Source organism: Coregonus lavaretus (genome assembly GCF_964263955.1).
Source record: "Coregonus lavaretus genome assembly, chromosome: 11".
NCBI lineage: Eukaryota > Metazoa > Chordata > Actinopteri > Salmoniformes > Salmonidae > Coregonus > Coregonus lavaretus.
In genome coordinates, this window is record NC_139998.1 from 17,930,338 (window position 1) to 17,944,888 (window position 14,551).

At 45.6% G+C, this 14,551-nt stretch overlaps 1 protein-coding gene across 1 annotated transcript in view; it reads left to right on the top strand.

Annotated features, from left to right (window-relative positions):
- LOC311137066 (thromboxane-A synthase-like) overlaps positions 1-13,373 on the top strand; it is a 93,933-nt gene extending 80,560 nt beyond the window's left edge. Inside the window, exons 11-14 of the mRNA XM_084171396.1 lie at positions 10,626-10,714; positions 11,298-11,435; positions 11,739-11,901; positions 12,233-13,373. Coding sequence (XP_084027522.1) covers positions 10,626-10,714; positions 11,298-11,435; positions 11,739-11,901; positions 12,233-12,349 — 507 coding nt within the window. The 3' untranslated portion in view covers positions 12,350-13,373. The remainder of the gene's footprint in view (positions 1-10,625; positions 10,715-11,297; positions 11,436-11,738; positions 11,902-12,232) is intronic.
- The last annotated feature ends 1,178 nt before the right edge of the window (positions 13,374-14,551 follow it).

A 14,551-nucleotide genomic window follows, 5' to 3' on the forward strand; every position in this document is an offset into this window, starting at 1 on the left:
TATGATTCAAAATTAATATCAAGCAATAATAAAGCAACATTTTTAAATAACAGAGAAAATACAGGCCACACATTTAACTAAACTTAACAAAAATTCGCCAAACTTCTCCTCCGATGTCTCTCTATCCCTCACACACGTCCTCTGCCCCGCTGTGTTCGCTCTCGCTGTCATCGCTCCCCAGCTGCTCCGCTTCCACCGGCTCCTCCCAAAGCACGTCGTCCGGGTAGGAGTGCTTCTTCCTCAGGTTGATAACAAAGCGCTGAAACGAAAGCAGCTTCTCTCCGAAGTCTGACGGCAGGCGTTGGGCCAAACTCGTTCTCCGTCTAAGTGATAGTCCATTACGCCGCATCATCCTACGACACCAGCCGAGGCTGGCTTTAAATCCAGTGATGTTGAGCTCTCTGGCGATTTCCAGGGCCTTAACCTGGATGACAGCTCTGGTAATGGGCATTCCCTCACTTCTTTTTTCCCTGACATATTCAAAAACCCTCCGGTCAACCTCAATGAAACGACCACTTTGAGGACCACGGAAGGATTTTCGCTGACTGTTAGCATCTTTTAGACGTTGTTTTTCTGCTCGCCATCTTCTTACATTACACTCAGTGACCCCGAATGTCTTGGCAGCTTGGCAGTTGTTAGATGACTCTGCCTTATTGACAACCATTATTTTGAAATTGGCATCATAGCTCCTCCGCTGTTGTTTATTGACCTGGCCCACTTTTGAGCCACTTGTCTCTAAATGGTCAGCCTGTCTTTCCATCTTTAAACACCGGTAACGGGCTGGTTGTTAAGGACGCCTCTTCCCTCCGTCCGGAACGAATTTTTGGCGCCATCTGTGCCCGCGAATGTGTATTGACATTTAAAGGGAGCGCCGAAGAAGAGAAACTGCGCTCTGAATACTAGACCCCGAATATAAGACGACCCGACTTTTTTGGACCTATTTCGAGGGGAAAAAAGGCCGTCTTATATTCGGACCAATACGGTAACTCTCAACTCCACAAACGCTCCCCCTCCCTCTCCCCTGGCCTTTCAGTAAACCAAGCATTAAAGACACGCTCTGGAACTTTGGCGACTACTAAACTATATATATAAAAGTATGTGGACACCCCTTCAAATTAGTGGATTCAGCTATTTCAGTCACACCCGTTGCTGACATGTGTATAAAATCGAGCACACAGCCATTCAATCTCCATAGACAAACATTGGCAGCAGAATGGCCTTACTGAAGAACTCAGTGACTTTCAACGTGGCACCGTCGTAGGATGCCACCTTTCTAACAAGTCAGTTCGTCAAATTTCTGCCCTGCTAGAACACCCCCGGTCAACTGTTAGTGCTGTTATTGTGAAGTGGAAATGTCTAGGAGCAACAACGGCTCAGCTGCGAAGTGGTAGGCCACACAAGCTCACAGAACGGTACCGCCTAGTGCTGAAGCGCATAGCTTCTGTCCTCGGTTGCAACACTCACTACCGAGTTCCAAACTGCCTCTGGAAGCAACGTCAGCACAATAATTGTTCGTTGGGAGCTTCATGAAACGGGTTTCCATGGCCGAGCAGCCGCACACAAGCCTAAGATCACCATTCGCAATGCCAAGCATTGGCTGGAGTGGTGTAAAGCTCGCTGCCATTGAACTCTGGAGCAGTGGAAATGTGTTCTCTGGAGTGATGAATCACCATCTGGCAGTCTGACGGACAAATCTGGGTTTGGCGGATGCAAGGAGAACGCTACCTGCCCCAATATAAAGTGCCAACTGTAAAGTTTGGTGGAGGAGGAATAATGGTCTGAGGCTGTTTTTCATGGTTCGGGCTAGGCCCCTTAGTTCCAGTGAAGGGAAATCTTAATGCTACAGCATACAATGACATTCTAGACGATTCTGTGCTTCCAACATTGTGGCAACAGTTTGGGGAAGGCCTTTTCCTCTTTCAGCATGACAATGCCCCCGTGCACAAAGCGAGGTCCATACAGAAATGGTTTGTCGAGATCGGTGTGGAAGAACTTGACTGGCCTGCACAGAGCCCTGACCTCAACCAAATCGAACACCTTTGGGAATGCCGACTGCGAACCAGGCCTAATCACCCAACATCAGTGCCTGACCTCACTAATGCTCTTGTGGTTGAATAGAAGCAAGTCCCCGCAGCATGATTTTGGAATGTTTGACGAGCAAGTGTTCACATACTTTTGGGCATGTAGTGTAAGTACACTGCTAAAAAAAATAAAGGGAACACTTAAACAACACATCCTAGATCTGAATGAATGAAATAATCTTATTAAATACTTTTTTCTTTACATAGTTCAATGTGCTGACAACAAAATCACACAAATATTATCAATGGAAATCAAATGTATCAACCCATGGAGGTCTGGATTTGGAGTCACCCTCAAAATTAAAGTGGAAAACCACACTACAGGCTGATCCAACTTTGATGTAATGTCCTTAAAACAAGTCAAAATGAGGCTCAGTAGTGTGTGTGGCCTCCACGTGCCTGTATGACCTCCCTACGACGCCTGGGCATGCTCCTGATGAGGTGGCGGATGGTCTCCTGAGGGATCTCCTCCCAGACCTGGACTAAAGCATCCGCCAACTCCTGGACAGTCTGTGGTGCAACGTGGCGTTGGTGGATGGAGCGAGACATGATGTCCCAGATGTGCTCAATTGGATTCAGGTCTGGGGAACGGGCGGTCCATAGCATCAATGCCTTCCTCTTGCAGGAACTGCTGACACACTCCAGCCACATGAGGTCTAGCATTGTCTTGCATTAGGAGGAACCCAGGGCCAACCGCACCAGCATATGGTCTCACAAGGGGTCTGAGGATCTCATCTCGGTACCTAATGGCAGTCAGGCTACCTCTGGCGAGCACATGGAGGGCTGTGCGGCCCCGCAAAGAAATGTCACCCCACACCATGACTGACCCACCGCCAAACCGGTCATGCTGGAGGATGTTGCAGGCAGCAGAACGTTCTCCACGGCGTCTCCAGACTCTGTCACGTCTGTCACATGTGCTCAGTGTGAACCTGCTTTCATCTGTGAAGAGCACAGGGCGCCAGTGGCGAATTTGCCAATCTTTGTGTTCTCTGGCAAATGCCAAACGTCCTGCACGGTGTTGGGCTGTAAGCACAACCCCCACCTGTGGACGTTGGGCCCTCATACCACCCTCATGGAGTCTGTTTCTGACCGTTTGAGCAGACACATGCACATTTGTGGCCTGCTGGAGGTCATTTTGCAGGGCTCTGGCAGTGCTCCTCCTGCTCCTCCTTGCACAAAGGCGGAGGTAGCGGTCCTGCTGCTGGGTTGTTGCCCTCCTACGGCCTCCTCCACGTCTCCTGATGTACTGGCCTGTCTCCTGGTAGCGCCTCCATGCTCTGGACACTACGCTGACAGACACAGCAAACCTTCTTGCCACAGCTCGCATTGATGTGCCATCCTCGATGAGCTGCACTACCTGAGCCACTTGTGTGGGTTGTAGACTCCGTCTCATGCTACCACTAGAGTGAAAGCACCGCCAGCATTCAAAAGTGACCAAAACATCAGCCAGGAAGCATAGGAACTGAGAAGTGGTCTGTGGTCACCAACTGCAAAACCAGTCCTTTATTGGGGGTGTCTTACTAATTGCCTATAATTTCCACCTGTTGTCTATTCCATTTGCACAACAGCATGTGAAATGTATTGTCAATCAGTGTTGCTTCCTAAGTGGACAGTTTGATTTCACAGAAGTGTGATTGACTTGGAGTTACATTGTGTTGTTTAAGTGTTCCCTTTATTTTTTGGAGCAGTGTATTTTTTAAACCTCCCGCTTTGGGCTGGATGTGTCAATGTGTAGTTCATATATGCATAATCTATGAGCAGAATTGCTGTTTTACCTCAATTACCCACAAAATCCCTATTTACTCGAAGCTGTGCTGTGCCATTTTCCCTACATTTCCCTCCACGTGGGCCAGCCCCCTAGCAATTTGATTTCAAACATAAAAAAACAAAAAAACATTTTTAGTCATTTAGCAGACACTCTTATCCAGAGCGACTTAAAGTTAGTGCATAAATTTTTTGTCCCATACTGGCCCCCCATGGGAATCGAACCCACAACCTTGGCGTTGCAAGCGCCATGCTCTACCAACTGAGCTACACGGGACTACAATGAGCTTCAGCCCCTCGCCATATGAGTGACAGCTAGCAAGATGCACATGATGCACCCACAGCAGAGCGAAAGAGAGAGAGAGCTATGACGTGGTGCACATATCTGCACATAACGTGACGTAGTACGCAATTTTAGGGGACAATTTCTGGCTTGTGCGCGCTACTTTCAGAACTACTGGCTAAAAAGTATCAAAGTTACCGGAGAATCTCTTTAATAATGATTAGCTACACCCAGCACTGCAGGCAGAAAGAACATGGTTGCTGCATGATACATATTTCATCCACAGTCTGGTTGAGAGAGGTTGGGAGAGGTTTGTCTGAGAGAGACTCAGAACAGGGGTGTAGCTACATATTAGGACACGAAGGTCAGGACCTCAGTAATTTCTTTGAGAATTATAATTTTTATTTTTTTTTTTTTAATTCAGTCAGTGTCTCAACTTACTGTTGAGAGTTAGAATAGTAGAATACATAAGGTGCAATTTCTAAACTTGCTTGTGGATCATTAGTTTTCCTCTTGTTATATGTAGCTCACTGACATTCATGTCAGATAAAATGTTTTAGATTAACAAATGAGTGTAGTTAGTCTAGCCAGTTATCTAAACTTGACCGGGCACGCAGGGTATCCATTGATGTTGTTAGTCACTCTCACTCAGATATCATATTAACATGGCATAAGTCATGGCAAAATGTGTAGAATTGCAGGAACTTAGCTTTTAAAATTGACTTGTGAATGAAGTTACAGCAACCAGTGTGATAATGGCTGGGGTAATTTTTTCTTGTTTTTGATCTTCTCCAAGTAACATTTTACAGTTTTTTAATTGTATATAAATACAGTAAATGAACTTGAACTTTCTTAAAATGTCTTGGAAGGGTACTGCCCCTCCGGACCTCACTAAAACTCACTGTCTTTCTGTACTTAAGGTCTCTTTCTCTTTTTCTGTTTCTCCCTCTCTCCCCCTCTCTTTCTCTCTCACACCTCTCGCTGTTTTCCTCCCTCTCTCTACATGACTCTCTGTCTCTCTCTCTCTCTTTCTCTCCCTCTCTTGTGGTAAGAAGGCCATCTTACAAAACAGGTCTGGTGGATAGCGGCTACCTACTGGCTGCTAGGCTTTATCAGTGGAGCAGAGAGCTGCGTTAACTCTTAGTGCTCATTAGGGACATGTCATTTCCCTTGGGAACTGTGTGGTGCCCAATGAGAAGTGACAGCAAGGCTAGACAATGGAGCCGTCTTCACAGGCTCTCCACTGGCCCTCAGACACAAACTCTCTCTCTCTCTCTCTCTCTCTCTCTCTCTCTCTCTCTCTCTCTCTCTCTCTCTCTCTCTCTCTCTCTCTCTCTCTCTCTCTCTGTGTATGTCTGTCTGTCTGTCTGTCTGTCTGTCTGTCTGTCTGCACGCATGTGCGAACACAGGCAGCACACAGACATGCACACACACACGTCTGAGCACAACAGCATGGTTTTAGGGACAGATGGGTCGTTCACTGGTTCCACTATAGATGGGGCGATGGGGCGAACACTGGTTCCACTATAGTCAGTGTTTAACAGTGTTAGACAGGATTAATGTCCACTCAGTCACTCTCATCATCCATACACTCATGCTCTAGTTGTTGATGTAGTTCTTCTTTGTGATTTGTTCGGTGCAGCCAATGCCACACTCTTCAATTCTTAGCCATGCTCTCCAAATAACCTCATCGCCATAACCTGAAGAGCATGATGTTTTGCTGCCATCTGCTGGCACCAGTTTAAATTGCACTTTGCTCCTTTTCTTCATTATTTATTATTTATTTTTTATTTAACCTTTATTTAACCAGGTATGCCAGTTGAGAACAAGTTCTCATTTACAACTGCGACCTGGCCAAGATAAAGCAAAGCAGTGCGATAGAAAACAACAACACAGAGTTACATATGGGGTAAACAAAACATAAAGTCAAAAATACAACAGAAAATATATATACAGTGTGTGCATTTACATTTAAGTCATTTAGCAGACGCTCTTATCCAGAGCGACTTACAGTTAGTGAATACATATTTTTTTAAATATATATTTTTATACTGGCCCCCCGTGGGAATCGAACCCACAACCCTGGCGTTGCAAACGCCATGCTCTATCAACTGAGCTACATCCCTGCCGGCCATTCCCTCCCCTACCCTGGACGACGCTGGGCCAATTGTGCGCCGCCCATGAGTCTCCCGGTCGCGAACCAGGATCTCTAGAGGCACAGTTAGCACTGCGATGCAGTGCCTTAGACCACTGCGCCACTCAGGAGTGTGCAAATGTAACAAGTGATGGAGGTAAGGCAATAAATAGGCCATTGTGAAAAATAATTACAATTTAGTATTAACACTGGAATGATAGATGTGCAAGAGATGATGTGCAAATAGAGATACTGGGGTGCAATTGAGCAAAATAAATAACAATATAGGGATGAGGTAGTTGGGTGGGCTAATTTCAGATGGACTGTGTACAGGTGCAGTGATCGGTAAGGTGCTCTGACAACTGATGCTTAAAGATAGTGAGGGAGATAAGTCTCCAGCTTCAGAGATTTTTGCAGTTCATTCCAGTCATTGGCAGCAGAGAACTGGAAGGAATGGAGGCCAAAGGAGGTGTTGGCTTTGGGGATGACCAGTGAGATATACCTGCTGGAGCGCATACTACGGGTGGGTGTTGCTATGGTGACCAATGAGCTAAGATAAGGCGGGGATTTGCCTAGCAGTGATTTATAGATGACCTGGAGCCAGTGGGTTTGGCGACGAATATGTAGTAAGGACCAGCCAACAAGAGCGTACAGGTCACAATGGTGGGTAGTATATGGGGCTTTGGTGACAAAACGGATGGCACTGTGATAGACTACATCCAATTTGCTGAGTAGAGTGTTGGAGGCTATTTTGTAAATGACATCGCCAAAGTCAAGGATCGGTAGGATAGTCAGTTTAACGAGGGCATGTTTGGCAGCATGAGTGAAGGAGGCTTTGTTGCGAAATAGGAAGCCGATTCTAGATTTAACTTTGGATTGGAGATGCTTAATGTGAGTCTGGAAGGAGAGTTTACAGTCTAACCAGACACCTAGGTATTTGTAGTTGTCCACATACTCTAGGTCAGACCCGCCGAGAGTAGTGATTCTAGTCGGGTGGGCGGGTGCAAGCAGCGTTCGATTGAAGAGCATACATTTAGTTTTACTAGTGTTTAAGAGCAGTTGGAGGCTACGGAAGGAGTGTTGTATGGTATTGAAGCTCGTTTGGAGGTTTGTTAACACAGTGTCCAATGAAGGGCCAGATGTATACATAATGGTGTCGTCTGCGTAGAGGTGGATCTGAGAGTCACCAGCAGCAAGAGCGACATCATTCATATACACAGAGAAAAGAGTCGGCCTGAGAATTGAACCCTGTGGCACCCCCATAAAGACTGTCATAGGTCCAGACAACAGGCCCTCCGATTTGACACATTGAACTCTATCTGAGAAGTAGTTGGTGAAACAGGTGAGGCAGTCATTTGAGAAACCAAGGCTATTTAGTCTGCCAATAAGAATGCGGTAGTTGACAGAGTCGAAAGCCTTGGCCACGTCGATGAAGACGGCTGCACAGTACTGTCTATTATCGATCGCGGTTATAATATCGTTTAGGACCTTGAGCGTGGCTGAAGTGCACCCATGACCAGCTCGGAAACCGGATTGCATAGCGGAGAAGGTACGGTGGGATTCGAAATGGTCGGTGATCTGTTTGTTAACTTGGCTTTCAAAAACTTTCGAAAGGCAGGGCAGTATGGATATAGGTCTGTAACAGTTTGGATCTAGAGTATCACCCCCTTTGAAGAGGGGGATGACCGCGGCAGCTTTCCAATCTCTGGGGATCTCAGACGTTACGAAAGAGAGGTTGAACAGGCTAATAATAGGGGTTGCGACAATTTCGGCTGCTAATTTTAGAAAGAAAGGGTCCAGATTGTCTAGCCCAGATGATTTGTAGGGGTCCAGATTTTGCAGCTCTTTCATAACATCAGCTGTCTGAATTTGTGTGAAGGACAAGCAGGGGGGGGGTGCATGGGCAAGTTGCAGCGGAGGGTGCAGAGCTGGTGGCCGGGGTAGTGGTAGCCAGGTGGAAAGCATGGCCAGCCGTAGCAAAATGCTTGTTGAAATTCTCGATTATTGTAGATTTATCGGTGGTGATAGTGTTTCCTAGCCTCAGTGCAGTGGACAGCTGGGAGGAGGTGCTCTTATTCTTATTCTCCAGTGTCCCAAAACTTTTTGGAGTTAGTGCTACAGGATGCATATTTCTGTTTGAAAAAGCTAGCCTTTGCTTTCCTAACTGCTTGTGTATATTGGTTCCTAACTTCCCTGAAAAGCTGCATATCGCGGGGGCTATTTGATGCTAATGCAGTACGCCACAGGATGTTTTTGTGCTGGTCAAGGGCAGTCAAGTCTGAGGAGAACCAGGGGCTATATCTGTTCTTAGTTCTGAATTTTTTTAATGGGGTATGCTTATTTAAGATTGAGAGGAAAGCACTTTTAAAGAACAACCAGGCATCCTCTAGTGACGGAATGAGATCGATATCCATCCAGGATAACTGGGCCAGGTCAATTAGGAAGGCCTGCTCGCTAAAGTGTTTTAGGGAGCGTTTGATAGTGATGAGGGGTGGTCGTTTGACCGCGGACCCGTTACGGACGCAGGCAATAAGGCAGTGATCGCTGAGATCCTGGTTGAAGACAGTGGAGGTGTATTTAGAGGGTAAGTTAGTCAGGATGATATCTATGAGGGTGCCCATGTTTACGGATTTAGGGTTGTACCTGGTAGGTTCCTTGATCATTTGTGTGAGATTGAGGGCATCTAGTTTGGATTGTAGGATGGCCGGGGTGTTAAGCATACCCCAGTTTAGGTCACCAAGCAGTACGAACGCTGAGGATAGATGGGGGGCAATCAATTCACATATGGTGTCCAGGGCACAGCTGGGGGCTGAAGGGGGTCTGTAGCAAGCGGCAACAGTGAGAGACTTATTTCTGGAAAGGTGGATTTTTAGAAGTAGGAGCTCAAACTGTTTGGGCACAGACCTGGATAGTATGATAGAGCTATGCAGGCTCTCTCTACAGTAGACTGCAACTCCACCCCCTTTGGCAGTTCTATCTAGACGGAAAATGTTGTAGTTGGGGATGGAAATTTCTGAATTTTTGGTGGCCTTCCTAATCCAGGATTCAGACACTGCTAGAACATCAGGGTTGGTGGAGTGTGCTAACGCAGTGAATAACTCAAATTTAGGAAGGAGGCTTCTGATGTTAACATGCAAAAAGCCAAGGCTTTTACGGTTACAGAAGTCAACAAATGATAGCGCCTGGGGAGTAGGAGTGATACTGGGGACTGCAGGGCCTGGGTTAACCTCTACATCACCAGAGGAACAGAGGAGGAGTAGAATAAGGATACGGCTAAAGGCTTTAAGAACTGGTCTTCTAGTACGTTGGGTACAGAGAATAAAAGGGGCAGATTTCCGGGCGTTGTAGAATAGATTCAGGGCATTATGTACATACAAGGATATGGAAGGATATGAGTACAGTGGAGGTAAACCTAAGCGTTGGGTAACAATGAAAGAGATAGCATCACTGGAGGCACCGATTGAGCCGGTCTCCGCATGTTTGGGGGGTGGAACAAAGGAGCTATTTGAGGCAGTTTGAGAGGGACTTGAGGCTCTACAGTGAAATTGTATAATAAGAACTAACTGGAACAGCAATAGGCAAGGCATATTGACATGGGAGAGAGGCATAAAGCAATCACAGGTGTTATTCAAGAGAGCTAAGACAACAACTGGTAATGGCGATGAAAGTTTGGGCTGAGACTAAACAGATAAAACAGGACAGGGTACCGTGTAAAGGAACAGTCCAGCAGGCATCAGCTGTGCAGCTGAGTGATCATATGGTCCAGTGAACAGCAATGTGAGTCCGAGAGCAGTTCGAATTGGTGCTACAGCACAGGCGATCAGGAAGCATGGGTGTTGAATTGCGTGTGCTAGCGGGCCGGGGCTAACAGATTAATCTTCGTGGTCGTCGCAACGGGAAGCCTGTTGAAACCACAGACGATTACGTCGGCAGACCAGTCGTGATGGATCGGCAGGGCTCCGTGTCGACACTAGAAGGTCCCGTCCGGTTGACAGAGAGGTAGATAGCCGGGAGATGGGCCTGACTCGAGGCTAGCTCAAGGCTGATTAGCCAACCACAACATCCATTCGGTTGCAGCTAGCTAGTTGCGATGATCCGGTGTTAAAGGTCCAGTGATTCAGTGATTCCGGCAGAAAATCCAATATGTTCTGGGTCGATAATGCGCTGTGCAGACTGGCCGATAATAGAGCTGGCTGGTAGGTAGGTAGTGCAGGCCACGGACAATGGTGAAAAAAACCGCTAACGGTGGCTAATAGCAAGTAGACTTTGTTTGCTTTCAGTATTGATGCCATGGCATTGTTTGGTACTAAAGTAAATACAATGTAACTTATATAAATGCATTTGTGTTCTTTTTATCTTGTAGGATTCACCAGATTACACCAATGTGCAGGATCTGAAATATCTAGACATGGTCATATCAGAGGCTCTGCGACTCTATCCTCCTGGTTTCAGGTAAGAGCCTCTGTAAATCTTCTTTCCATACAGTATGATAGTATGATAGTATTAATAGTAGTGATACTATTGACATTATGTATGTTTAGAATGATTCCCAATCCCAACATAGCTTATTCTATTATTTCTACTACTGGACATTGTATTTTAGTTACACTGTTTATACACACTGCATATTTATTTATATACTGGATTCTTGACATAGCTCACTGTAATATATCTACTGCTGTACATATCATTCTGTGTTTAGCTTGTGTAAATTCCCCTGGTGTACATGTGTATAGATTGCATTTTGAAACTAATTGGATTCGTCCCACCGTTCTTGATTTCTTGCCTTTCTTTTTTGTTTATTTGTTTTCTTAACATTTTAGCTGTTTGACATTTGCATTGTTAGGCACTAGTAACATAGTAAAATAACATTTCACTGCACCGCTATAACACCTGCTAAACTATGTATGCGACCAATACAATTTTATTTGATTTTGAACTCTCTTATGTACTGGATATGGCCATGTCCCCCATGTTTCGATAGTTCACAATTCCTTATGTGCATTGTGGAAACTGAGCAGCCATTTTGTTTCAGATTTGCCCGGGATGTAGACGAGGACTGCATGGTCAATGGACAGTTCCTACCGAAGGGAGCCATTCTGGAGATCCCTGCAGGCTATCTACATTATGATCCAGAGTACTGGCCAGAGCCAGAGAAGTTTATCCCTGAGAGGTAGGAGACAGTCAGTCAGTCTACTGTAGCTCAGTATTCTTGTTCCATTACTATGGGTCTACCATAGAGATACCATAGAGAAGTCCCAGCACAGTTACATTGTTACACAGCACAGCTACACTCAGTCATTGCCTCACATTATGTCCCACTGTGGATGTTCTGTACAACATGGAGTGCTTTTACATTGACACAAGTTATAATACAATGATACAATACAGAATGCACATTCAAGTGTATTTGACTAGTACGTAATCAGAGTGTACTCCAGACTGACCACTGAGTCCTCTACTCTCTCCCATGCAGGTTCACAGCAGAGGCAAAGGCCAGCAGACACCCGTTTGTTTACCTGCCGTTTGGGGCGGGGCCCCGCAGCTGTGTGGGCATGAGGCTGGCCCAGCTGGAGATCAAGATGGCCCTGGTGCACGTCTTCAGGAAGTTCAACATCGTGGCCTGCACAGACACTAAGGTGGGTTCAACCTGTGATGGTCCTTCTTTTGGCACTTATCTCAACCTAAGTGTTTAAAGGTCATTTAGTTGATTTCATAAAAAAGGCCAAGATTCAATCAAACCATACTTCACTTGACGTTTAAAGGTAATTTACACTTGAGCAGACATCTGAGGCGTTTAGCGCAAATGCGATCTCTGAGAATGTCAGGGAAATTGACTTTAAAAGTCAAGTGCAGTGCAGCGTTGATGCAGTTTGTTTGTTTGAATCTCAGTTTGTCTCCCATGTAGACAGCTCGCTCCATACTGTGACCTTGCTCTCTCTAACCATATATTGCTCTTTTATGTTGCAGGTTCCTCTGGAGTTGAAGTCTCACACCACTCTCGGTCCTAAGAATGGCATCTATGTGACAATCACTAAAAGAGAGACAGATGGAGAACCAGTGACTCACCCTGCAGAAGAAGAATAGAAGCTCTGTTCTCCTTTATCTGCTCTTATGACTCTTATGAAACTGATACATTATCCATCCAATGACTGCTTATTTTAAGGATAAACATAAAGTAGCATTAACCTAGCCTGGTCCCAGACCGGTTTGGCGTTGTCCCTTTAAATAGTTGGCAAGACAGCACAAACAGATCTAGGACCAGGCTAGCATTAACCTCTTCTTAACTAGAAATTCTAAATTAAAATGCCTATCCTCTGTCCCTGTGTCTTGATCCCCAATGGACTGGGCTGAAGATCTGGACTGAATGTGAAGTGAACAGAGGAGCAGCAGCATTACTATGCTCCCATGGTAAATGACAATTAGCCAGGGGCGGCTCACCTTTTAAACAGGCAGTGTGCTGGACAGAGGTCAACACCTCATCAAGGCCCCTGAGGCCCCTGCCAATGGCACATCGAGCGTCACGGTGATTCTGCAGGACTAGCAAGAGAGAGCGATAGAGAGAGAAGCAGGCTGGGCGAAATCACGTTGCTCATGTCTCCGCCCTAAAAATGGGAGTCGTTGTCCCAAAGGTGGGAAGGCAGGCGACAAGTTTAGGTCCAAAATAAGTCCATAGAAATGCATTGGGCTTATTTGGGCGAGAGTGAAACCTCTCGCTTCGCCTCTTCCTCTCTGGCTGGGGGGAGGGGAAGACTGTGGAAAAGGCTTCTGATTACAATAGAACAACACACTTTGACCTCTGTATAAATTCATATTGGACTATTGATATTAACATGCCCGTGAACTATTAAATCATCACTGTATGTCTAATAAATCACAATGTGTGTTTATTTCATGAAAATAACAGTTTATCATTTATTACCCCGAGCCTCCTTTTGCCATCGAAATGCTGTCTGATCGTGTGGGGGCGTGTTGATACAAATGTAAATATATTTACATACACAGCCCTGATTGGCGGGTAGGATCGTCTAGACTCTAGAGGCTAACTGTGCCACTAGAGATCCTGGTTCGAATCCAGGCTCTGTCGCTGCCGGCCGCGACCAGGAGACTCATGGGCGGCGCACAATTGGCCCAGCGTCGTCCAGGGTAGGGGAGGGAATGGCCGGCAGGGATGTAGCTCAGTTGATAGAGCATGGCGTTTGCAACGCCAGGGTTGTGGGTTCGATTCCCACGGGGGGCCAGTATAAAAAAAATATGTATTCACTAACTGTAAGTCGCTCTGGATAAGAGCGTCTGCTAAATGACTAAAATGTAAATGTAAATGTAGAGCCTACCATGCTTACCCCTTCAAAGTAGGAGGATACAGAAGCAAATAAAGGATGACTGGTCATTGGTCAGAATAATCAGAAAATATTGTGATATCATGCTGTGGGCCAAAAACGTTGCCCCATTTTCACAATTCCAGTGTTATTTCGACCTCATAGTGTGGAAATATCGTTGGAAAATCCCATTTTTGACTGCGCTGCCCCTTTAAAGGGATAGTTCACCCAAATTACAAAATAACATTTTGGATTTCCTGTAAGCTATCTATGGACAAGGTAAGACTGTGATCCATGCTTTGGTTTTGTTTACCTGGCCAGTCTCCAAATGCTATGCAATAACCTTGTCCAAAGACTGTTTACTGGATAAAGTAATTAATGTTATTTTGTAATTTGGAGGAACTATCACTTTAAGGATTTGCAAAGTCTCTACCAACTGCTCTGTGGTAAACAAGCGAGTATAATCTTTGCAAGAATCCTCGCAATCATCCATCCAATCAATCATAATATTGTATTGTAACAGTTCAGGCATTGACTCAATGTTATGTCATGGTCCAAACAGACCAAGACAGTCGTGAAGAGGGCACGACAACACCTTTTCCCCCTCAGACTATTTAAAAATTTTTATTGTCATTTTAGCAGACGCTCTTATCCAGAGCGACTTACAGTTAGTGAGTGCAGACATTATTTTATTTTTCATAATGGCCCCCCATGGGAATCCCTGCCGGCCATTCCCTCCCCTACCCTGGACGACGCTGGGCCAATTGTGCACCGCCCCATGGGTCTCCCGGTCGGCTACGACAGAGCCTGGACAGAGCCTCGTTATTGTTATTTTATTGGGTTACTTTTTTCTTTAGTAAATATTTTCTTAATTCGATTAACTGCATTATTGGTTAAGGGCTTGTAAGTAAGCGTTTCACGGTAAGGTTTACACCTTGTATTCGGCGCATGTGACAAATAAAATTTGATG